General features: G+C 60.8%; 1 protein-coding gene across 2 annotated transcripts in view; it reads right to left on the reverse strand.

Moving 5' to 3' along the window:
• The window catches only part of ADGRL1 (adhesion G protein-coupled receptor L1), a 54,961-nt gene that overhangs the window by 7,886 nt on the left and 22,745 nt on the right, over window positions 1–24,330 (reverse strand). For both annotated transcript variants that reach the window (XR_012052294.1, XM_072920056.1), the window contains exons 6-19: window positions 22,007–22,459; window positions 20,957–21,060; window positions 19,331–19,516; window positions 16,188–16,226; window positions 14,481–14,664; window positions 12,927–13,049; window positions 11,168–11,373; window positions 9,387–9,557; window positions 8,086–8,295; window positions 6,036–6,256; window positions 4,935–5,001; window positions 3,864–3,955; window positions 2,665–2,833; window positions 1,232–1,360 (exon numbers count right to left, since the gene is read on the reverse strand). Coding sequence is in view for 1 of the 2 variants with exons in the window: in XM_072920056.1 (XP_072776157.1) it covers window positions 1,232–1,360; window positions 2,665–2,833; window positions 3,864–3,955; window positions 4,935–5,001; window positions 6,036–6,256; window positions 8,086–8,295; window positions 9,387–9,557; window positions 11,168–11,373; window positions 12,927–13,049; window positions 14,481–14,664; window positions 16,188–16,226; window positions 19,331–19,516; window positions 20,957–21,060; window positions 22,007–22,459 (2,354 nt within the window). In the remaining variant the exon portion in view is untranslated. The remainder of the gene's footprint in view (window positions 1–1,231; window positions 1,361–2,664; window positions 2,834–3,863; window positions 3,956–4,934; window positions 5,002–6,035; window positions 6,257–8,085; window positions 8,296–9,386; window positions 9,558–11,167; window positions 11,374–12,926; window positions 13,050–14,480; window positions 14,665–16,187; window positions 16,227–19,330; window positions 19,517–20,956; window positions 21,061–22,006; window positions 22,460–24,330) is intronic.

Here is a 24,330-nt window from a genome sequence, read left to right on the forward strand (position 1 = left end):
GGAAAGGTAAGGGAAAAAATGGCAGGAAATATAAATGGGGAGAAAAGGGTGGGAAAAGTGAGTGGAAATAGGGTAGAAAATGTGAGGGGGGAAATGGTGGGAAACATGAGGGGAGAAAAGGGTGGGAAAAGTAATGGGGTAAAGGGTGGGATATGTGAGGGGAAAATGCCAGGAAATGTGAGGGGAAAAGGGGGGAAATGTGAGGGGAGAAAAGGGCAGGAAAAATAGATGGAAAATGTGAGGGGGAAAAGAGCAGGAAATGGGAATAAGAGAAGGAAAATGTGAGGGGAAAAGGGTGGGAAACATGAGGGGGAAACAGTGAGAAATGTGAGGGGGAAAAAGGGTGAAAAATGTGAGGGGGAAAATGGGAAACATGAGGGGAAAAGGGTGGGAAATGTGAGGGGAGAAAAGGGAGGGAAATGGGAATAAGAGAAGGAAATGTGAGGGGGGAAATGGCAGGAAACATGAGGGAGAAACAGTGAGAAATGTGAGGGGAAAAGGGAAGGAAATTTGAGGGGAAAAGGACTGAAAACCTGAAGGTCAAAAAGGGTGGGAAAGGTAAGAGAAAAAGTGGCAGGAAATGTAAATGGGGAGAAAAGGGTGGGAAAAGTAAGTTGAAAAAGGGTGGGAAACGTTAGGGGGGAAATGGTGGGAAAAGTGAGAGGGAAAAGGATGGAAAATGTGAAGGGGAAAATGGCGAGAAACGTGAGAGGAGAAAAGGGTGGGAAAAGTGACGGGGAAGAGGGGGGGAAATATGAGGGGACAAGGGCAGGAAAAGTGAGTGGGAAAAGGGAGAGAAACGTGAGCGGAAAAGGGGTGGAAACTTGAGGGAGAAAAAGGGTGGGAAAGGTAAGAAAAAAAATGGCAGGAAATGTAAGGGGACAAAAAGGCAGGAAAAATTAGTAGAAAAATGGTGGGAAATGTGAGGGGGAAAATGGTGGGAAACGTGAGGGTAGAAAAGGGTGGGAAAAGTGATGGGGAAAAGGGCGGGAAATGTGAGGGGTTTAGGGGGAGGTTTTTGGGGTGTTTTGGGATGCTTTTGGGGTGTTTCTGGGATGGTTTGGGATGGTTTTTGGGTGTTTTGGGGTGTTTCTGGTATGGTTTGGGATGGTTTTTGGGTGTTTTGGGGTGTTTCTGGGATGGTTTGGGATGGTTTTTGGGTGTTTTGGGGTGTTTCTGGGGTGGTTTTGGGGTGTTTTGTGGGTTTTTTGGGGTGTTTCGGCGTCCACACCTGCGTGCCACTGTAGTACCGGGGGTGGGCGCGGGCGGCCGAGGGTTTGAGGGCGCCCAGGGAGGTGCCAGGGGGGCCCCTGAGGCAGCAGCCGGAGTGCCGCAGGCACTTGCTGAGCTCCCGGTGCACCTGCCGAGCACAGCGGTGGCACCAGTGACACACCGGTGACACACCAGTGACACCCAGTAACACTCAGTGACACACCAGTGACACCCAGTAGCACACCGGTGACACACCAGTGACACCAGTGACACCCAGTAACACTCAGTGACACCGGTGACACACCAGTGACACCCAGTAACACTCAGTGACACCAGTGACACCCAGCAACACTCAGTGACACCGGTGACACACTGGTGACACACCGGTGACACACCAGTGACACCCAGTAACACACTGGTGACACTGGTCACACCAGTGACACACCAGTGACACACCAGTGACACACCAGTGGACGCCTAGTAACACTCACTGACACCAGTGACACACCAGTGACTCACCAGTGACACCCAGTAACACTCAGTGACACTGGTGACACACCAGTGACACACCAGTGACACCCAGTAACACCCAGTAACACACCAGTAACACACCAGTAACACCAGTGACACACCAGTAACACTGGTAACGCACTGGTGACACCGGTGACTCACCAGTAACACACCGGTGACACCCAGTAACACTCAGTGACACCGGTGACACACCAGTGACACACCAGTGACACCAGTGACACTCAGTGACACCAGTGACACACTAGTGACTCACTGGTGACACCCGGTAACACACCAGTAACACACCGGTGACACACCAGTAACACACCAGTAACACCAGTTACACACCAGCAACACTGGTAACACACTGGTGACACCGGTGACTCACCAGTAACACCCAGGGACACATCAATGACACACCAGTCACACCAGGAACATACCTGTGACACCCAGTAACACACCAGTAACACACCAGTAACACCAGTAAAACACCAGTCACACCAGTAACACACCAGTAACACCAGTAATGCACCATTGACACACCACTGACACCAGTGACACCCAGTAACACACCAATAACACCAGTAACACCCAGTAACACCAGTAACATATCAGGACACCAGTAACACTCAGTAACACACCAGTTTACCCCAGTAACACCCCAGTAACACACCAGTTCACCCCAGTAACCCCCCAACGACCCCCAGAAACCTTCCAGTCCTTCCCAGTGCTCCCAGTCCCTCCCAGTCCCTCCCAGTGCCCCCAGTCCCTCCCAGTCCCTCCCAGTGCTCCAAGTGCTCCCAGTCCCTCCCAGTGCTCCCAGTCCCTCCCAGTCCCTCCCAGTGCTCCCAGTCCCTCCCAGTGCTCCCAGTCCCTCCCAGTCCCTCCCAGTGCTCCCAGTCCCTCCCAGTTCCCTCCCAGTGCTCCCAGCGCCCCCAGCACCTTCTTCTGGAGGGCGCAGTGGAAGAGGAAGATGAAGGTGCCCTGCAGGGCGTTGCAGGCCGTGAACAGCGACGCCGTCAGGACGGACTCGCGGGTGACGAAGAGGAGGCCGAAGGCCCAGGTCAGCCCCAGCAGCAGCAGCAGCGCGATGGCCCCCAGCGCCCAGGACCTGCGGCAGCCGCGCAGCGGGGCACTGGGACGGACTGGGACGGACTGGGATGGGACTGGGGGGACTGGGATGGGATTGGGAGGCACTGGGAGGGACTGAGATGGACTGAGATGGACTGAGATGGACTGGGATGGACTGGGGAGCACTGGAAGGGGAGTGGGGAGCGGTGGGGCACCCAGAGATCCTGAATGAAGGGACTGGGATGGACTGGGATGGACTGGGATGGACTGGGATGGACTGGGATGGACTGGGATGGTGCCCTGGGATGTACTTGAGTGCATTGGAAGGGGACTGGGAGCAAATGGAAAGGACTGGAGGCTACTGGAAGATACTGGGGGGACACTGGGAGGGTACTGGGAGGGACTGGGAGGGCACTGAAGGGCAGTGGGAAGAACTGGGAGGGACTGGGAGGGACTGGGATGGACTGGGATCCCCAGCACCCAGGAGCAGGAGTTCCACAGGGGCCGGGCCCTGTTTTGGGGTCCCTCCCTGCCCTGTTTGGGGTCCCATTCGGGGTTCCCCATTTGGGGTTCCCCATTTCGGGTTCTCCTGTGGGGTCTCATTTGGGGTTCCCCATTCGGTGTCCCCATTCGATTTGGGGTTCCCCTTTGGGGTCCCACTTGGGGCTCCTCCTATTGGGTCCCATTTGGGGTTCTGCATTTGGGGTCCCATTTGAGGTTCTCCATTTGGGGTCCTGTTTGGGGTTTTCTCTGTGGGGTCCCGTTTGGGGTTCCCCATTTCGGGTCGGGTTTGGGGTCCCCCTGTGGGGTCGGGTTTGGAGTTCCCATTTGGGGTCGGGTTTGGGGTTCCCCATTTGGGGTCGGGTTTGGGGTTCCCCATTTGGGGTCGGGTTTCGGGTCCCCATTTCAGGTCGGGTTTGGGGTTCCCCACTTGGGGTCGGGTTTCGGGTCCCCATTTCAGGTCGGGTTTGGGGTTCCCCATTTGGGGTCGGGTTTGGGGTCCCCCTGTGGGGTCGGGTTTGGGGTCCCCATTTCAGGTCGGGTTTGGGGTTCCCCGTTTGGGGTCCCACCTGATGCTGTCCAGGCGGCTGGAGTCGGGTTTGAGGGCGGCCGAACTGCGCAACATCTTGTGCAGAGTGACCAGCAGGAACACCAGCGTCACCTGCGGGCCAGGTGAGACATGGGGGCAGGTGAGACACGGGGACAGGTGAGACACAGGGACAGGTGAGACACAGGGACAGGTGAGACACAGGGACAGGTGAGACACGGGGACAGGTGAGACACAGGGACAGGTGAGACATGGGGGACTCAGGTGAGACATGGGGACAGGTGAGACACAGGGACAGGTGAGACACGGGGGGACAGGTGACACACAGGGGACTCCGGTGAGACACAGGGACAGGTGAGACACAGGGACAGGTGAGACATGGGGCACAGGTGAGACACGGGGACAGGTGAGACATGGGGCACAGGTGAGACATGGGGACAGGTGAGACATGGGGCACAGGTGAGACATGGGGACAGGTGAGACATGGGGACAGGTGAGACACGGGCACAGGTGAGACACAGGGACAGGTGAGACACAGGGACAGGTGAGACATGGGGGCACAGGTGAGACACGGGGGACAGGTGAGACACGGGCACAGGTGAGACACGGGGACAGGTGAGACACAGGGACAGGTGAGACACGGGGACAGGTGAGACACAGGGACAGGTGAGACACAGGGACAGGTGAGACACGGGGACAGGTGAGACACGGGGACAGGTGAGACATGGGGGCAGGTGAGACACAGGGAGACCCCAGAGCCACTGTGAGACCCCAGACCCACTGTGGGACCTGCCCTGAGCCATGAGGGGACCCCAGACCCACTGTGGGACCCACCCGCAGACACAGAGACTCCAGACCCACTGCGGGGCCCCAGACCCACTGCGGGGCCCCAGACCCACTGCGGGGCCCCACAGCTGCCCCACGGCATGATCCCCACAGCCCTGGGGTTGCTCCAGCCCACAGATGAGGATGAGGATGAGGATGAGGATGAGGATGAGGATGAGGATGAGGATGAGGATGAGGATGAGGATGAGGATGAGGAGGGTCCATCCCCAGCCCCCCAAGCCCCCCAGCCCCCCAAGCCCGGCCGTACGAGGATGACGAAGGCCACGGGCCCGATGAAGCTCCAGATGAAATAATTGTCCACCCGCAGCCAGCACCTGCCGGGGGTGGGGCGGCTTCAGGACACGCCCACCATGGAAGGACACGCCCACCACACAAGGACACACCCTCTCAGGGTGAGGCCACGCCCCCGTGGCACAGACCCCACCCCCACTGACAAAGCCCCTCCCCCAGAGCCTCCATCCACACCTGGTGAGTCCCAAACAGCACCTGTGGCCCCACCCCCTTCAGGCCACGCCCTCAGCCCTTCCATTCACACCTGGGCACTGCAAATTTGGGAAGCTGCAGTGCCAACTACGCCCCGGCCACACCCCGGTCATGCGCTGGCCACACCCTGGTCACACCCTGGTCATATGCCGGCCACACCCTGACCACACCCTGGTCACACTCTGGCCACACCCTGGTCATGCCCTGGTCATGCACTGGCCACACCTTGGCCATGCACTGGCCATGCCCTGGTCACACCCTGGCCACACCCTGGCCATGTCACACCCTGGCCATGCACTGTCCACACCCTGGCCACACCCTGGTCATGCCCTGGCCACACCCTGGCCACACCCCAGTCACACCCTGGCCATATCACACCCTGGTCACACCCTGGTCACAGCCCGGCCACACCCAGCCCCACCCATCCCGGTCCTGGCCCCACCCAGCCCCTCCCATCCCGGTCCTGGCCCCACCCATCCCATTCTGGCTCCTCCCAGCCCCACCCAGCCCCTCCCAGCCCTCCCAGCCCCACCCATCCCGGTCCTGGCCCCACCCGGCCCCACCCAGCCCCACCCAGCCCATCCTGGCCCCCCCAGCCCCACCCATCCCCACCCAGCCCCACCCGTCCCATTCTGGCCCCTCCCAGCCCCACCCATCCCATTCTGGCCCCTCCCAGCCCCACCCATCCCGGTCCCGGCCCCACCCATCCCATTCTGGCCCCTCCCAGCCCCTCCCAGCCCCACCCAGCCCCACCCAGCCCCACCCAGCCCCACCCATCCCATTCTGTCTCCTCCCAGCCCCACCCAGCCCGGTCCTGGCCCCTCCCAACCCCTCCCAGCCCCCCCGGCCCTCCCACGCCGCTCACGCCTGGTCGGTGCCGTAGCTGCGGTGGTCGATGGCGGCGGCCACGGCCACGACGACGGCGGGGAAGCAGTACCCCCCCGCGTAGTAGTACTTGCGGCGCGCGGGGTCACTGTCAAACACCTCGAGCAGCAGCAGGTACAGGTGAACCCCCTCCAGGCACAGCCACGAGAACGACGCCAGGAAGAAATAGTGCAGCAGCCCCGCGAAGATGGGACAGGCCACCTGCGGGGACAGCGCGGGGACAGCGTGGGGACACAGACTGTGCAAAGGTGGGACAGGCCACCTGCGGGGACAGCGTGGGGACAGCGTGGGGACAGGGACTGTGCAAAGGTGGGACAGGGACACGGACAGGGACAGCGTGGGGACAGCGTGGGGACACAGACTGTGCAAAGGTGGGACAGGCCACCTGCGGGGACAGCGTGGGGACAGCGTGGGGACAGCGTGGGGACACAGACTGTGCAAAGGTGGGACAGGGACAGGGACAGGGACCACCCAAAGATGGAACAGGGAGCACCCAAAGGTGGCACAGGCCAGCTGTGGGGATGGGGACACTGTGGGACAGTGGGGAGCACCCAAAGACAGGACAAGTACACCTGCAGTGACAGCGGGCGAGGGACAGGGATGGGGACAGGGACAAGGACAGGGACAGCAAGAGGGGAGCTATGGGTGGTTCCATGGGGGTCTCAGGTGTCCCAGGTGTGCCAGGGCAGTCCCAGGTGTCCCAGGGGCAGCACCAGGTGTGCTGTGGGGTGTCCCAGGTGTTTCAGGGCAGTCCCAGGTGTGCCAGGGCAGTCCCAGGTGTGCCAGGGCAGTCCCAGGCGTGCCAGGCAGGGTCCCTCAAGGGGTCCCAGGTGTTCCAGGACAGCCCCAGGTGTGCCAGGGCAGCCTCAGGTGTGCTGTGGGGTGTCCCAGGTGTGCCAGGGGCAGTCCCAGGTGTGCTGTGGGGTGTCCCAGGTGTGCCAGGGGCAGTCCCAGGTGTGCCAAGGGCAGCCCCAGGTATGCCAGGGGCAGCGCCAGGTGTGCCAAGGGCAGTCCCAGGTGTGCCAGGCAGGGTCCCTCAAGGGGTCCCAGGTGTTCCAGGACAGCCCCAGGTGTGCCAGGGTAGTCCCAGGTGTTCCAGGACAGCCCCAGGTGTGCCAGGGGCAGCCCCAGGTGTGCCAGAGCAGTCCCAGGTGTGCCAAGGGCAGTCCCAGGTGTGCCAGGGCAGCCCCAGGTGTGCTGTGGGCTGTCCCAGGTGTGCCAGAGCAGTCCCAGGTGTGCCAAGGGCAGTCCCAGGTGTGCCAGGGCAGCCCCAGGTGTGCTGTGGGCTGTCCCAGGTGTGCTGTGGGGTGTCCCAGGTGTTCCAGGGCAGTCCCAGGTGTGCCAGGACAGCCCCAGGTGTGCCAGGGCAGCCCCAGGTGTGCCAAGTGCAGTCCCAGGTGTGCTGTGGGGTGTCCCAGGTGTGCCAGGGGCAGCCCCAGGTGTGCCAAGGGCAGCCCCAGGTGTGCTGTGGGGTGTCCCAGGTGTGCCAGGGCAGCCCCAGGTGTGCCAGGGGCAGCCCCAGGTGTGCTGTGGGGTGTCCCAGGTGTGCCAGGGCAGTCCCAGGTGTGCCAAGGGCAGTCTCAGGTGTGCTGTGGGGTGTCCCAGGTGTGCCAGGGCAGTCCCAGGTGTGCTGTGGGGTGTCCCAGATGTGCCAGGGGAAGCACCAGGTGTGCCAGGGGCAGCCCCAGGTGTGCCAAGGGCAGCCCCAGGTGTGCTGTGGTGTGTCCCAGGTGTGCCAGGGCAGCCCCAGGTGTGCCAGGGCAGCCCCAGGTGTGCTGTGGTGTGTCCCAGGTGTGCCAGGACAGCCCCAGGTGTGCCAGGGCAGCCCAGGCATGCCAGGGGTAGCCCCAGGTGTGCCAGGGCAGTCCCAGGCGTGCCAGAGGCAGTCCCAGGTGTGCTGTGGGGTGTCCCAGGTGTGCCAGGGCAGCCCCAGGTGTGCCAGGGGCAGTCCCAGGTGTGCCAGGGCAGCCCCAGGTGTGCCAGGGCAGCCCCAGGTGTGCCAAGGGCAGCCCCAGGCGTGCCCGCCCCACCTGGTACTGCGTCTTGTCGATGCCGACGAGGAAGAGGAGCTCGGCGAGGAAGAGGCTGATGCAGAGGTTCTTGTGGATGGTGGTGCGCTCCGAGGGCAGCCCCCGCAGGCAGCAGAAGGCCGAGATGGACAGGCCCAGGCACAGCAGGGCCACCAGGATCCCCGCCCAGGTGATCACCGACAGCAGCACCTCGTTCAGCCGCCCCGGGAACTGCGGAAAATGGGGGGAAAATGGGAAAAATGGGGGAAAAATGGAAATTTGGGGTTATGGGATCCAGTCATGGGCATGGGCAGGGACAGGGGCCACCAGGAGGGGACAGGGGCCACCAGGATCCCTGCCCAGGTGACCCCAGGTGTGTTGCAGCTGTCTCGGGTGTGCCCAGCTGAATCTGGGCCATCAGCAGGGTGAGGTTGGTCAGGTATTACCAGGTATGTGTGGGTGTGTGCCCAGGTGTGCCCAGGTGTGCCCACTGATGCCCAGGTGTGCCCAGTGCATCAGGTGTACCCAGGTGTGCCCAGGTGTGTTCCTAGCCATGCACAGGTGTGTACCCAGGTGTGTACCCAGGTGTGACCAGGTATGCCCAGGTGTGCCCAGGTGTGTGCCCAGGTGTGTACTCAGGTGTGTGCCCAGGTGTGCCCAGGTGTGCCCAGGTGTGTGCCCAGGTGTGCCCAGGGGTGCCCAGGTGTGCCCAGGTGTGTGCCAGGTGTGTGCCAGGTGTGCCCAGTGTACCAGGTGTGCCAGGTGTGCCCAGGTGTGTTCCTCGCCATGCCTAGGTGTGTGTCCAGGTGTGCCCAGGTGCGTGCCCAGGTATGCCCAGGTGTGTGCCCAGGTGTGTGCCCAGGTGTGTGCCCAGGTGTGTGCCAGGTGTACCCAGGTGTGCCCAGGTGTGTTCCTAGCCATGCCCAGGTGTGCCCAGGTATGCCCCCAGGTGTGTACTCAGGTGTGTACCCAGGTGTGCCCAGGTGTGTACCCAGGTGTGCCCAGGTGTGCCCAGGTGTGCCCAGGTGTGTGCCCACCGATGCCCAGGTGTGCCCAGTGTACCAGGTGTACCCAGGTGTGCCCAGGTGTGTTCCTAGCCATGCCCAGGTATGCCCAGGTGTGCCCAGGTGTGCCCAGGTGTGCCCAGGTGAGTGCCCAGGTGTGCCTGTGCCACTCACGCTCTGGCTGCGCGCCATCAGCAGGGCGAAGTTGGTGAGGTGGCTGCAGGCGCAGGAGCTGTGGGTGTGTGTGCCCAGGTATGTACCCAGGTGTGCCCAGGTGTGTTCCCAGGTGTACCCAGGTGTGCCCAGGTGTGCACTCACGCTCTGGCTGCGCGCCATCAGCAGGGCGAAGTTGGTGAGGTGGCTGCAGGCGCAGGAGCTGTGGGTGCCGTTGGAGCGCAGCAGGCGGCAGCCCTGGCTCGACCAGTGCCCGGCCATGGAGCGCTCCGAGTAATTCCAGAAGGAGCAGTTGGCACCAAAGTGGTTCTTGGTCTGGGGAACAACGGGGGGAAATTGGGAAAATCGGAGAAATTGGTGAAAATAAGCAGGGAAAATCAGGGAAATGGGGGTCCCGAAGAGAGGGGGGACCCCCAATCCCAGTAATTCCAGAAGGAGCCGTTGGCACCAAAGTGGTTCTTGGTCTGGGGAATAATGGGGGGAAATCAGGGAAAATCAGGGAAAATAATCAGGGAAAATAATAGGGGAAAATAAGGGAAAATTGGGGAAAACAATCAGGGAAAATTGGGGAAAAGAATCAGAGAAATTGGGGGAAATCGGGAAAAATCAGCGAAAATAATCAGGGAAATGGGAGAAAATAATCAGGGAAAATCGGGGAAAATTGGGGAATATAATCAGGGAAAATCGGGGAAAATAATAGGGGAAAATAAGGGAAAATTGGGAGAAATAATCGGGGAAAATTGGGGAAAAGAATCAGAGAAATGGGGGAAAATTGGGGAAAAGAATCAGAGAAATGGGGGGAAATTGGGAAAAATCAGGGAAAATAATCAGGGAAATGGGGGGAAATAATCAGGGAAAATCGGGGAAAATTGGGGAATATAATCAGGGAAAATCGGGGAAAAGCAGGGAAATGGGGGGAAATCATCAGGGAAAATCGGGGAAAATAATTGGGGAAATGGGGGAAAATTGGGGAAAATAATCAGGGAAATGGGGGCAAATTGGGGTTCCAGGGGGTCCCAAAGAGGGGGGGGCCCAATCTCCCCTCTCAGTCTTTGGTCCCCGAGTGGTTCTTGGTTTGGGGGTCTGGGTGGGAAATGAGGGGTCCCAGGCCGGGGTTTGGGGCTCTGGGTGGGATTTTGGGGGGCGCTGGGAGGGTTCCTTGGTCCTGGGTGTGTCCTGAGGGGTCTGGGGGATTGTGGGGGTCCCACCTGGAGGTGGGGCAGGGTGAAGACCTCAAGGTGGGTCCTGGTGAAGTTTTGGATGTGTCAAAACATTCAGATTTGGGGATTTGGGGTTTCTGGGTGCAGTTTTGAGGGTCCCAGGGCAGTTTTGGGGTTCTGGGTGAAGTTTTTGGGGTTCTGGGTGGATTTTATGGGTTCTGGGTGGGGTTTTTGGGTTCTGAGTGGGGTTTTCGGGGTTCTGGGTGGATTTTTGGGGTTCTGGGTGGGTTTTTTGGATTCTGGGTGAGGTTTTGGGGGTTGCGGGTGGGTTTTCGGGTTTGTGGGTGGAGTTTTGGGGTTCTGGGTGGGGTTTTTGGGGTTCTGGGTGGGGTTTTTGGGTGGGTTTTTGGGGTTCTGGGAGGGGTTTTCGGGCTTGTGGGTGGAGTTTTGGTGTTTTGGGTGGGGTTTTTGGGGTTCTAGGTGGGTCAGGTTTCTGGGTGGGTTTTTGGGGTTCTGGGTGGGGTTTTCAGGTTTCTGGGTGGGGTTTTTGGGGTTCAGGGTGGGTTTTTGGGGTTCTGGGTGGGGTTTTCAGGGTTCTGGGTGGGGTTTTTGGGGTTCTGGGTGGGGTTTTCAGGTTTCTGGGTGGGGTTTTTGGGGTTCAGGGTGGGTTTTTGGGGTTCTGGGTGGGGTTTTCAGGGTTCAGGGTGGGGTTTTGGGGTTCTGGGTGGGTTTTTGGGGTTCTGGGTGGGGTTTTGGGGGTCGCACCTCCAGGTGGGGCAGGGTGAAGACCACGGGGTCCCGCAGGAAGACCCGGCTGGACTCTTTGTTGATGGAGGCGGCGATGACCTGGGAGTTGACCACGAGCTGGGGGGCGCGGGGCCCCCCGTCCCCCCCGAGGCGCACGGTGGCGTTCTCGGTGGGCAGGAACAGCCCCAGGTTGTTGTAGAGGATGAAGACGACCTTCACCACCCCTGGGGAGAGAGAGCGGGTGTGAAAACACCCCAAAAAACCCCAGACACACCTTCACAAGCCCTGGGGAGATGGAGGCTGAGACACTCCAAAAAAACACCAAAACCACCCCCAAAACACCCCAAAGACACCCAGACTCCCTTCACCACCCCTGGGGAGACAGTGGGACAGAAACACCCCAAAAACACCCCAAAAATACCCCCAAAACCACCCCGAAAACCACTCTAAAAACACCCCCAAAAACCCCCAAGACATCCCAAAGACACCCCAAAGACACCCAGACCCCCTTCACCACCCCTGGGGAGAGAGAGCGGGTGTGAAAACACCCCAAAAACCCCAGACACACCTTCACAAGCCCTGGGGAGATGGAGGGTGAGAGACACCCAAAAACCATACAAAAAACAGCCAAAAGCACCCCCCAAAACACCCAGAAACACCACAAAAACACCCCAAAAAGCACCATTAAAACACCCCCTAAAACACCCCAAGAAACCCCAAAAACACCCCAAAAATACCAAAAGACACCCAGATCCCGTTCACCACCCTTGGGGAGGCAGTGGGTCAGAGACACCCAAAAAAAAACCCTAAAAACACCCCCAAAACCCCCCAAGACATCCCAAAGACACCCCAAAAATACCCCAAAGACACCCAGACCCCCTTCACCACCCCTGGGTAGATGGAGGGTGAGAGACACCCCAAAAAAAACCCCAAAAATTCCCCAAAACCACTCTGACCTCCCCTTCACCACCCCTGGGGGGACAGCAGGTCAGAGACACCCCAAAAACACCCTAAAAACACTCCAAGACACCCCCAAAACACCCCAAAGACACCCCAACCCCACCCAGACCCCCTTCACCACCCCGGGGGCACCATGGGTCAGAGACCCCCCCCCACCCCCACTGTTCCTGCTGCTCTTAGGGTGCCCCCAGGACCCCCAAAACCTCCTCAAACCCCCCGAAACTTCCCCAGACCCCACAGCGTGCCCCCCATTCCTGCTGTTCTGTTTGAGGGTGCTCTGGGTACCCCAAGCCCCCCAAGCCCCCCAAGCCCCCCAAGCCCCACAGGACCCCCCCAGACCCCCATATGTCCCCCCTCACCGTTCCTGCTGTTCTATTGGGGGTGCTCTGGGTACCCCAATTCCCCCAAACTCCCCCAAAACCCCCAAACCCCCCAAACCCCCCAAATCCCCCCAGGACCCCCCCAGACCCCCAAACGTGCCCCCCTCACCATTCCTGCTGTTCTGTTTGAGGGTGCTCTGGGTACCCCAAGCCCCCCAAGCCCCCCAAGCCCCCCAAGCCCCCCAAACCCCCCAGGACCCCCCCAGACCCCCATATGTCCCCCCTCACCGTTCCTGCTGTTCTATTGGGGGTGCTCTGGGTACCCCAAACCCCCCAAACTCCCCAAACCCCCCAAACCCCCCAGAGCCCCCAGACCCCCATATGTCCCCCCATCACCATTCCTGCTGTTCCATTTGGGGGTGCTCTGGGTACCCCAATTCCCCCAAGCCCCCCAAGCCCTCCAGGACCCCCAGGACCCCCAGACGTGCCCCCCTCACCGTTCCTGCTGTTCTGTTTGAGGGTGCTGGCCGAGAGCTGGATGGAGCCGTCGCCCCCCAGCTCCTGCGGGAACACGAGCTCCTGGAGCGGCCCCTCGGTGTTGAGCACCGACACCTCCAGCACTGAGGGAAAACGGGGAAAAACATGGAAAAGATGGGAAAAATGGGGAAAAATGGAAAATATGGAGAACCGTGGGAGGGGTCGGGGGAGACGCTCAGTGTCCCGGGGATGATTGGGGAGTTGGGATTTCAGAATTTGGGATTGGGGATTTAGGATTGGGAATTTGGCATTTTGGATAGGGAATTGGGATTGGATTGGGACATTGGGATACTGGGGTATTGGGATATTGGGATATCGGGACATTGGGATGTTGGGATACTGGGACATTGGGAGATCGGGATATCAGGATATCGGGATATTGGGATATTGGAACATTGGGATATTGGGACATTGGGATGTTGGGATATTGGGACATTGGGATGTTGAGACATTGGAATACTGGGACATTGGGATATCGGGATATCGGGATATTGGGACATTGGGACATTGGTGTATTGGGACATTGGGATATTGGGACGTTGGGATGTTGAGACATTGGGACATTGGGATGTTGGGACATTGGGAAACTGGGACATTGGGATATCGGGATATTGGGATATTGGGACATTGGGTTATTGGGACATTGGGATATTGGGATACTGGGACATTGGGACATTGGGACATTGGGATATTGGGACATTGGGATATTGGGACATTGGGTTATTGGGACATTGGGTTATTGGGACATTGGGATGTTGGGATACTGGGATATTGGGATATTGGGACATTGGGTTATTGGGATATTGGGACATTGGGACATTGGGACATTGGGATATTGGGACATTGGGACATTGGGATGTTGGGAAATTGGGATACTGGGATATTGGGACATTGGGACATTGGGACACTGGGACATTGGGACATTGGGATGTTGAGACATTGGGACATTGGGATATTGGGACATTGGGACATTGGGATATTGGGACATTGGGATATTGGGACGTTGGGATGTTGGGACGTTGGGATGTTGGGATGGTCGGGATATTGGGATATTTGGATATTGGGTTATTGGGACATTGGGATACTGGGATATTGGGATACTGGGACATCGGGATATTGGGATACTGGGAAATTGGGACATTGGGATATTGAGACATCGGGATATGTGGATATCGGGACATTGGGACAATGGGACATTGGGACATTGGAATACTGGGACATTGGGATATCAGGATATCGGGATATTGGGATATTGGGACATCGTGTTATCGGGACATTGGGATATTGGGACACTGGGACATTGGGACATTGGGCTATTGGGACATTGGGATGTTGGGACGTTGGGATGTTGAGATGGTCGGAATATTGGGATATTGGGACATTGGTGTCCCTTGCAGGCTGCAGGGACCGCAAGGCAGGGACAGGGTGGGCAGCGGGGCCCCGTGGGGACCCCAGGAGGGGTTTGGGACTGGGAGGAGCCGCCGGGGTCTGGGCGGGGGTCCCGGGGGGCTGACCCAGGTTCTGCCGGGCGGCCAAGAAGCGCGCGGGCTCCTTGACGTTGTCCGCCAGCAGGAAGGCGCCCTCCTCCAGCACGTCCAGCAGCATGGTGGCCGTGTGCGCCTGCTCCGAGCCGTTCATGTCCCGCCACGACTCCAGCGCCTCCGGGCGCAGCAGGTTATCCACGGCCTCCACCACCGCCTGCGGGACGGGCGGGGTGGGTGGGGTGCGGACACGCCCGGGGACACGCCCGGGGACACACCCAGGGACACACCTGGGGACACGCCCACGGACACACCTGGGGACGCACCCAACCCCTAGAGCTTCCACCAAAGCTTATGGGGTGCGTGGGGTTGGGTGGAGATGGGACACACCCACGGACACACCCACATACACACCTGGGGACACGCCCGGGGACACGCCTGGGGACACACCTGGGGACATGGGCAGGGACATGCCCAGGGACACACCCACATACAGACCCAGGGACACGCCTGGGGACATGCCTGGGGTCACACCCATGGACACACCCAGGGACACACCCACAGACACACCCATGGACACACCCAGGAACACGCCCAGGGACATACCCAGGGACACGCCCAGGGACACGCCTGGGGACACGTCTGGGGACACACCCAACCCCCAGAGCCTCCACCAACATTTATGGGGTGGGTGGGGTTGGGCGGAGGTGGGACACACCTAGGGACACACCCAGGGACACGCCCGGGGACACGCCCAGGGACACACCCAGGGACACACCCAGGGACACGCCCAGAGACACACCTGGGGACACACCCAACCCCCAGAGACTCCACCAAAGCTTATGGGGTGGGTGGGGTTGGGTGGAGATGGGACACGCCCGGGGACACACCTAACCCCCATGGCCTCCACCATGGCCTGCATGATGGGTGGGGTGGGTGGGGCTGGGACACACCTGGGGACACGCCCAGGGACACGCCCAGGGACACACTGAAGAGCCAGGCCCAGGGACACGCCCCGGGGGCGCGGCCAAATGACATGGCCAAACAGACGTGCCCAGAGGGACACGCCCAAATGACATGTCCAACCAGGACAGGCCCCACCTACTGATGTTCCATCCCCCAGGTCTCCTGCACTGCCTGGGTGCAGCCATGTCCAACCCCAGGGACACGCCCATGGGACACGCCCACCCAGTCAGACCATGCCCATGGGACACGCCCACCCAGACCAAACCCGTGGGACATGCCCACCCAGACCACACCCATGGGAGACGCCCACCCTGGCCACGCCCATGGGACACACCCACCCAGACCACACCCCTGGGACATGCCCACTCTGTCAGACCATGCCCATGGGACATGCCCACCCAGCCCTCACCTGTGGGACACGCCCACCCACTCAGACCACGCCCATGGGACACGCCCACACATACCATGCCCATGGGACACGCCCCTGCAGGCTGCACCCACTGTCTCTAAGTCCCACCCAGCACAAAACCTCCCTAAATCCCCAGACCACGCCCATCTCCCAAAGCCCCGCCCACCTCTCATCTCCCCAAAGCCACGCCCATGCAGACCCCACCCCTCCTTAATAAGCCCCACCCACCAACCCAGGCCCCACCCATTCCATGGCCCCGCCCTGGACACGCCCACCCACTCAAGCCCCACCCCCACCCCGACCACACCCACACAAGCCCCTCCCATTGCTCACGGCCACGCCCCTCTCAGGCCACGCCCCCTCACCTTGATGTAATCCTTGCAGGTTCGCTCCCGCTTGTGCATCTGGGGGGCAATAAAAGAGGGGAGGTGAGGGGTGGGACCCCAAAACCCTCAACAGGATCCTCCCAAAATCTGGGAAATCGCCCCAAAATCTGGGGCAGAACAGCCCCAACATTTGGGGCAGAACAACCCCAAAATCTGGGGCAGAACAACCCCAACATTTGGGGCAGAACAACCTCAAAATCTGGGGCAGAACAACCCCAAAATCTGGGGCAGAACAGTCCCAAAATTTGGGGCAGAACAACCCCAACATTTGGGGCAGAACAACCCCAAAATCTGGGGCAGAACAGCCCCAACATTTGGGGCAGAACAGCCCCAACATTTGGGGCAGAACAACCTCAAAGTCTGGGGCAGAACAGCCCCAACATTTGGTGCAGAACAGTCCCAACATTTGGGGCAGAACAACCCCAAAATCTGGGGCAGAACAACCCCAACATTTGGGGCAGAACAACCTCAAAATCTGGGGCAGAACAACCCCAAAATCTGGGGCAGAACAACCCCAACATTTGGGGCAGAACAGCCCCAACATTTGGGGCAGAACAACCTCAAAGTCTGGGGCAGAACAGCCCCAACATTTGGTGCAGAACAGTCCCAACATTTGGGGCAGAACAACCCCAAAATCTGGGGCAGAACAACCCCAACATTTGGGGCAGAACAACCTCAAAATCTGGGGCAGAACAACCCCAAAATCTGGGGCAGAACAACCCAAACATTTGGGGCAGAACAGCCCCAACATTTGGGGCAGAACAACCTCAAAGTCTGGGGCAGAACAGCCCCAAAATCTGGGGCAGAACAGTCCCAAAATTTGGGGCAGAACAACCCCAACATTTGGGGCAGAACAACCCCAAAATCTGGGGCAGAATAACCCCAAAATCTGGGGCAGAACAACCCCAAAATCTGAGGCAGGACTCCCAAATGTGGGACAGGAGAAGGGTCCGACACGGGGACCCCAAAAATCTGGGCAGGAGCACCCCAGAATTCGGGGCAGGACGTGTTTGATCCCTAGAAAAGGAGCACCCCAAAATTCGGGGCAGGACAACCCCTGACACTCAGGACAGAGCCCCAGAAATTGGCCAAACCCCTGAAAAATCGGGTTTAGGTTCTGGAGCAGGGGCACCCCAAAATGGGACACAGGCACGAGCTCCCCATTGGTCACCCAACCCCCCATAGGGTGACCCCAAAATCGGCATTTTGGGGTCCCACCTTGTCCCAGTTCTTGCTGCTTTTGGCGCTCAAAGATCCCAAACTTTTTTTTCTTATTAAAAAATTGCTATAATATTAACAAAAAACCCCAACTCTCCCTAAATAAACTAAAAATACAAAAACTACTCTAAAAATTATAAACTAACTAAAATTTTTAATTCTGTTTTTTACATTATCAGTAAAAAAAATATTCAAAAAATAGTTGAAAATTTTTATTCTAATTCTTATTACTCTTAATTACTCTTAATAAAATTTTCCTTATACCTTTTTAAAGTTTTAAACCTACTTTACCATATTGCTAATCCTACCTCACAACAAAAAATTAATGCTAATAATTATTACTAGTAGCATAATATTAGTAGTATTAGTATATTCATATATATTAATACATTGGTATATTAATATATTAGTATATTAGTTAAAGTACTACTATATTATTAGTAGTAATATTAGTAGAATAATAATTTACTACAACTCTTAATTATAGTAATTATATTATAGAATAATAATAATAATAATAATAATAATAATAATAATAATAATAATAAATGTTAAAATAACTATTTCATGTACTATATATGGGGTTTTGGGGTCACACCTGTTCCTCCTGTCCCCCCAACGTACTGAACCCCAAATTTGGGGTTTGGGGTCACACCTGTTCCTCCTGTCCCCCCAATGTCCTGAACCCCAAATTTGGGTTGGAATTGCACTTTGCTGTAGTTTTTCCCTCTCGAGCGGGCGCAGCGCCTGCAGCTGCACACCCAGAGCGTGCCAGCGCCGTGTCCCCACTGTCCCCTGTGCCCCCAACATCCCGCACCCCAAATTTGGGGTTTGGGGTCACACCTGTTCCTCCTGTCCCCGCAATGTCCTGCACGCCAAATTTGGGATTTGGGGTCACACTTTGCTGTAGTTTTTCCCTCTCGAGCGGGCGCAGCGCCTGCAGCCGCGCACTCGGGATGTGCCTCCACCGTGTCACCATCACTCCCTGCCTGTCCCCTGCCTGTCCCTCCAACGTCCTGCACCCCAAATTCGGGTTTTGGGGTCACACCTGTTCCTCCTATCCCCCCAACATCCCGCACCCCAAATTTGGGTTTTGGGGTCACACTTTGCTGTAGTTTTCCCTGTTGACTCCTTCTCGAGCGGGCGCAGCGCCTGCAGCCGCTCACCTGAGACTCGCCACCACCATGTCCCCATCGCTCCCTGTCTGCCCCCGGTGCCCCCAACATCCCGCACCCCAAATCTGGGGTTTGGGGGCGCACCTGCTCCTCCTGTCCCCCCCAACGTCCTGAACCCCAAATTTGGGGTTTGGGGTCACACTTTGCTGTAGTTTTTCCCTCTCGAGTGGGCGCAGCGCCTGCAGCCGCACACCCAGAGTGTGCCAGCGCCGTGTCCCCACTGTCCCCTGCCTGTCCCCTGTGCCCCCAACATCCCGCACCCCAAATTTGGGGTTTGGGGGTGCACCTGTTCCTCCTGTCCCCCCAACATCCTGAACCCCAAATTTGGGGTTTGGGGGTGCACCTGTTCCTCCTGTCCCCCCAACGTCCTGAACCCCAAATTTGGGGATTGGGATCATAATTGTTCCTCCTGTCCCCCTGCACACTGGGGACTCGCCACCACCATGTCCCCATTGCTCCCTGCCTGCCCCTGGTGCCCCCAACATCCCGCACCCCAAATTTGGGTTTTGGGGTCACAGCTGTTCCTCCTGTCCCCCCAGTGTCCTGAACCCCAAATTTGGGTTTTGGGGTCGCACTTTGTTGTAGTTTCCCCCATTGACTCCCTCTCGAGCGGGCGCAGCGCCTGCAGCCGCACACCCAGAGCGTGCCAGCGCCGTGTCCCCACTGTCCCCTGCCTGTCCCCTGTGCCCCCAACATCCCGCCCCCCAAATTTGGGGTTTGGGGGCGCACCTTGTTGTAGTTCTTGCCCGCAGACTCCCTCTCGAGCGGGCGCAGCGCCTGCAGCTGCGCGTCCAGGATGTCCAGGAGCTGCTCCAGCAGCCGCACGGCCGAGCTGACGTCGCCGGCGAACACCGGGCCCCGCGTGTGCCGCGCCAGCTCCCCCGCGATCGCCGCCGCGTTCTCCCCGCTCTTGATCTGGGGGGCACCGCGCCTCAGGGGGGTCCCCGACATCCCCAGGGGCTCACAGAGGTCTGGGGGGCTCCCCGACCTCCCCCAGGGGGTCACAGGGGGTCTGGGGGCTCCCCGATATTCCCCCGGGGGGTCACAGGGGGTCTGGGGAGGTCACAGGGTGTCTGGGGGCTCCCCAATATCCCCCAATGGGTCACAGGGGGTCTGGGGAGGTCACAGGGGGTCTGGGGGCCCCCCGATATTCCCCCGGGGGTCTGGGGAGGTCACAGGGGGTCTGGGGACTCCCCGATATTCTCCAGGGTTTGGGGGTCTGGGGAGGTTACAGGGGGTCTGGGGGTTCCCCAATATTCTCCAGGGGCTTGGGGGTTCTGGGGGACACCTGTGGGTCAGTGAGGGGGGGGTGCCCAATATCCCCCAGGGGTCACAGGGGGTCTGGGGAGGTTACAGAGGGTCTGGGGGCTCCCCAATATCCCCCAGGGGGTCACAGGGGGTCTGGGGGGGTTCCCCGACATCCCCAGGGGGTCACAGGGGGTCTGGGGGGTCCCCGATATCCCCCAGGGGGTCTGGGGAGGTTACAGGGTGTCTGGGGGCTCCCCAATATCCCTCAGGGGGTCACAGGGGGTCTGGGGGCTCCCCAATATCCCCCAGGGGGTTACAGGGGGTCTGGGGGGTTCCCCGACATCCCCAGGGGATCACAGGGGGTCTGGGGGCTCCCCAATATCCCCCAGGGGGTCACAGGGGGTCTGGGGGCTCCCCGATATTCTCCAGGGGGTTCGGGGGTTCTGGGGGCACCCGCGGGTCAGTGGGGGGAGCCCCTGATATCCCCCAGGGGAGTTGGGGTCCCCCTGAGCCTCCCCTGTGGGGTGGGGATGCTCTGAGGGGTTTCTCAGGGTGGGTTTGGAGGATTTCTGTTTGGGGGTGTCCCCATTTCTGTGGGGGTCCGAATTTTGGGGTCTTTCTGTTTAGGGGTGTCCCCATTTATGAGAGGGGGGTCCCAGTTTTTGGGGATTTCTGTTTCGGGGTGCCCCAATTTTGGGGGATTTCTGTTTCGGGGTGCCCCCATTTCTGGGGGATTTCTGTTTCGGGGAGCCCCAATTTTGGTGGGTTTCTGTTTCGGGGTGCCCCAGTTTTGGGGGATTTCTGTTTCGGGGTGCCCCAATTTTGGTGGATTCCTGTTTAGGGTGTCCCCATTTCTGGGGGATTTCTGTTTAGGGGTGCCCCGGTTTTGGGGGATTTCTGTTTCGGGGAGCCCCAATTTTGGGGGATTTCTGTCTCAGGGTGCTCCAATTTTGGGGGATTTCTGTTTCGGGGAGCCCCAATTTTGGGGAATTTCTGTTTTGGGGTGCCCCAATTTTGGGGGATTTCTGTTTAGGTTGTCCCCATTTCTGGGGTTTGCTCTCTAGGGGTGCCCCATTGCCGGGCCCCGTTTTGGGGTGCCCCCGGTACCTTCTGGGCCACCTGGTTGACCCAGGGGCTGGTGCAGTTGCTCAGGTCGGGCCCGCGGGGGTTCCACACCCCCAGCCCCAGCAGGCACTGGAAGGAGGCGATGCCTGGGGGGCACAGGGGGCTCAGGGGGACCCCACATCTCCCCTGGGCCCCCCAGTGCCCCCTCCACACCCCACATCTCCCCTGGCCCCCCCCAGTGCCCCCTCCACACCCCACAGAATCCCCACTGCCACTCCAGCAGGTACAGGCAGGAGGTGATATCTGGGGAGGGGACAGCACCCCCAAAAACCTCAGAACCCCCCCAAAATGCCCCATAGCCCCCCCAAATTCCCCCAAAATGCCCCATAGCCCCCAGAACCCTCCCAAAAATCCCCCAGTCTCCCCAATCCCCCCATTCCCCCCACTCCCCCCATTCCCCCAGCCCCCCATTTCTCCCCAGTGCCCCCCACTCCCCCTATCCTCCCCCAGGCCCCCTATTCCCCCATTCCCATCCCCCTCCAGTCCCCCCCATTCCCATTCCCATCCCCCCCAGTCTCCCCAGTCCCCCATTCCCAGTTCCCCACTCCCATTCCCCCCACTCCCCCCAGTTCCCCCATTCCCCCATTTCTCCCCAGTGCCCCCCACTCCCCCTATCACCCCCCAGCCCCCCTATTTCCCACATTCCCATCCCCCCCATCCCCCCCAGTCCCCCCATCCCCCCCATCCCCCCCGGTCCCCCTGGTCCCCCCAGCCCCCCCCCGGTCCCCCCCAGTCCCCCCATCCCCCAATCCCCCCGGTCGCCCCCATCCCCCCGGTCCCCTCAGGCCCCCATTCCCCCCCCTCTCCCCCCCATCCCCCCCGCTCCCCCCCATCCCCCCCGCTCCCCCCCAATCCCCCCGCTCCCCCCCATCCCCCCCGCTCCCCCCCAATCCCCCCATCCCCCCCGGTCCCCCCAATCCCCCCTTCCCCCCGGCCCCCACATCCCCCCCAATCCCCCCCATCCCCCCATCCCCCCCACTCCCCCCATCCCCCCGGTGTCCCCGGTACCCCATCCCCCCCATCCCCCGGTACCTCGGGTGCCCTTGGGGCAGGGTCTCTCCACCAGCGCGCCCTGCTGTGCCGCGGGCCATTGCACCCTGCGCACCTCCCGCGCCTCGCACAGCCGCCCCCCGGGCCCCGCCCCGGGCCCCGCCCCGGGACCCCCCCCGGGACCCCCCCCGGGCCCCCCCGGCCCCGCCGCCCCCCCGGGCCCCCCGCCCGAGCCCCCCCCGGTTCCCCCCGGGGGGCGGCGGGAGGCGGGGGGGGGCGGGGGCGGCGCCCCCGGGCCGCTGTTGGGGGGTCCCGGGGACCCCCCCGGGGTGGCGGCGCTGTGAGCGGGGCCCGGGGGGGGTCCCGGGGGGGGCCCGGGCCGGGGGGTGAGGGGGCCCCGCCGGGCCGTGGGGGTGGGGAACGGGGGGGCGGCGGAGCTGGGGGGCGCCGTGGGGTGCGGGGGGGGCGCGCTGGGCGGTTCCGTTGTCACCGGACCTGGGGGGGCACAAAAACAGCGGGGGGGGGTTCAGGGCCTGGGGGACCCCCCTGAACCCCCCAAGGGGTCCCGTCCAGCCGATGGGGGGAGGGGCTGATAGGGCCCCCCCGGGAAGTGACCCCGGACCCCTCCATGGGGCTGGGGCACAGCGGGACCCCCTAAATCAACCTGGAGGTGCCCCCGAGCACTTGGGGGTCCCCAAAAAGTGACCCCAGACCCCCCCATGTGTCCCCCCAGAATGAACTGGGACCCCCGCAGCTCCCCTCCCTCACTTCAGGCACCCCCAAAACCCCCAAATCCCAAACCAGCCCCTCAGGGCTCCCCCATGCTGGCCGGGGCTGCACCCCAAAGTTCACCTGAGCCCCCCCAAAGTGAACTGGGAACCCCAGGGCTCCCCCAGATATTTGGGGCTCCCTGTGGGCATTGGGGGTGCAGCCCTAAGGTGAACAGGCACCCCACAACTTGCTGGGGCTCCCCTGAAGTACCTCAGGTGGTACCCCCAAAATAACCTGGGACCCCCAGGGCTCCCCCCCGAGCACCTGGGGATCCTCTCAGGTACCTGGGGCTGCACCCCCAAAATAAACCAGGACCCCCAGGGCTCCCCCCACATATTTGGTGCTGCAACCCCCAAATAAAGGGGGACCCCCAGGGCTTCCCCCGAAGCAAATCGGGACCCCCGGGGTCCCCCCAAAACAAACTGGAACACGCAGGGTCCCCCCAGAACAAATCGGGACCCTCAGGGCACCCCCCAGATATTCGGGGCTGCCCTCCCAAAATAATCTGGGACCCCCAGGGCTCCCCCAAATCAAACTGGGACCCCCGGGGTTCTCCCAGGCACTCCCCCCAAGGCCTCTCCCCATCTCCCCCAGCCCCACAGCCTCACCTCAAACTCCGCACCCCACACCCCGCACCCCAAATCCCCCCAGCCCCCGTACCCCGCACCCCAAACCCCCCACCCGAACCCCGCACCCAAAACCCCGCACCCCGAACCCCCCACCCCACACCCCAAACCCCACACCCCGTACCCCGCAGCCCGCACCCCAAACCCCGTACCCTGAATCCCCACCCGAACCCCCCACCCCACACCCACACCCCAAACCCCGCACCCCAAACTCCCCACCCAAACCCCGCACTCCGCACCCCCCACCCCACACCCCGCACCCCAAACCACGCACACCGCACCCCGTACCCCAAACCCTGTACCCTGAATCCTGTAACCCGCACCTGCACCCCGAACCCCCCACCCCGGACCCCGCCCCCCGCACCCCTCACTCCGCACTCCGAACCCCCCATCCCTCACCCCAAACCCCCCATCCCACACTCTGCACCCGCACCCCAAACCCCGCACCCTGAATCCCCCACCCGCACCCCGTACCCGTACCCCAAACCCTGCACCCCAAAGCCTGTACCCTGAACCCCGTATTCTGAATCCCCCACCCGCACCCCGCATCCCGGAGCCCGCACCCATACCCCACACCCCAAACCCCAAAGCCCGTACCCTGAATCCCCCACCCTGCACTCCGCACCCCGAACCCCGAACCCCCCACCCCACCCCGCACCCGTACCCCACACCCGTACCCCAAACCCCGCACCCCGAATCCCCCACCTGAACCCCCCACCCCGCACCCGTAACCCACACCCGTACCCCAAACCCTGCACCCCGAATCCCCCACCTGAACCCCGCACCCCGCACCCATACCCCGCACCCGGAACCCTGCACTCCGCACCCCAAAGCCCGTACCCTGAATCCCCCACACGCACCCCGCACCCCAAACCCCATACCCTGAATCCCGCACCCCCCATCCCGCACCCCGCACCCGCACCCCGCACCCCCCATCCCGCACCCGCACCCCAAACCCCACACCCCGCA

Source organism: Taeniopygia guttata, chromosome 30 (assembly GCF_048771995.1).
Source record: "Taeniopygia guttata chromosome 30, bTaeGut7.mat, whole genome shotgun sequence".
Lineage (NCBI taxonomy): Eukaryota > Metazoa > Chordata > Aves > Passeriformes > Estrildidae > Taeniopygia > Taeniopygia guttata.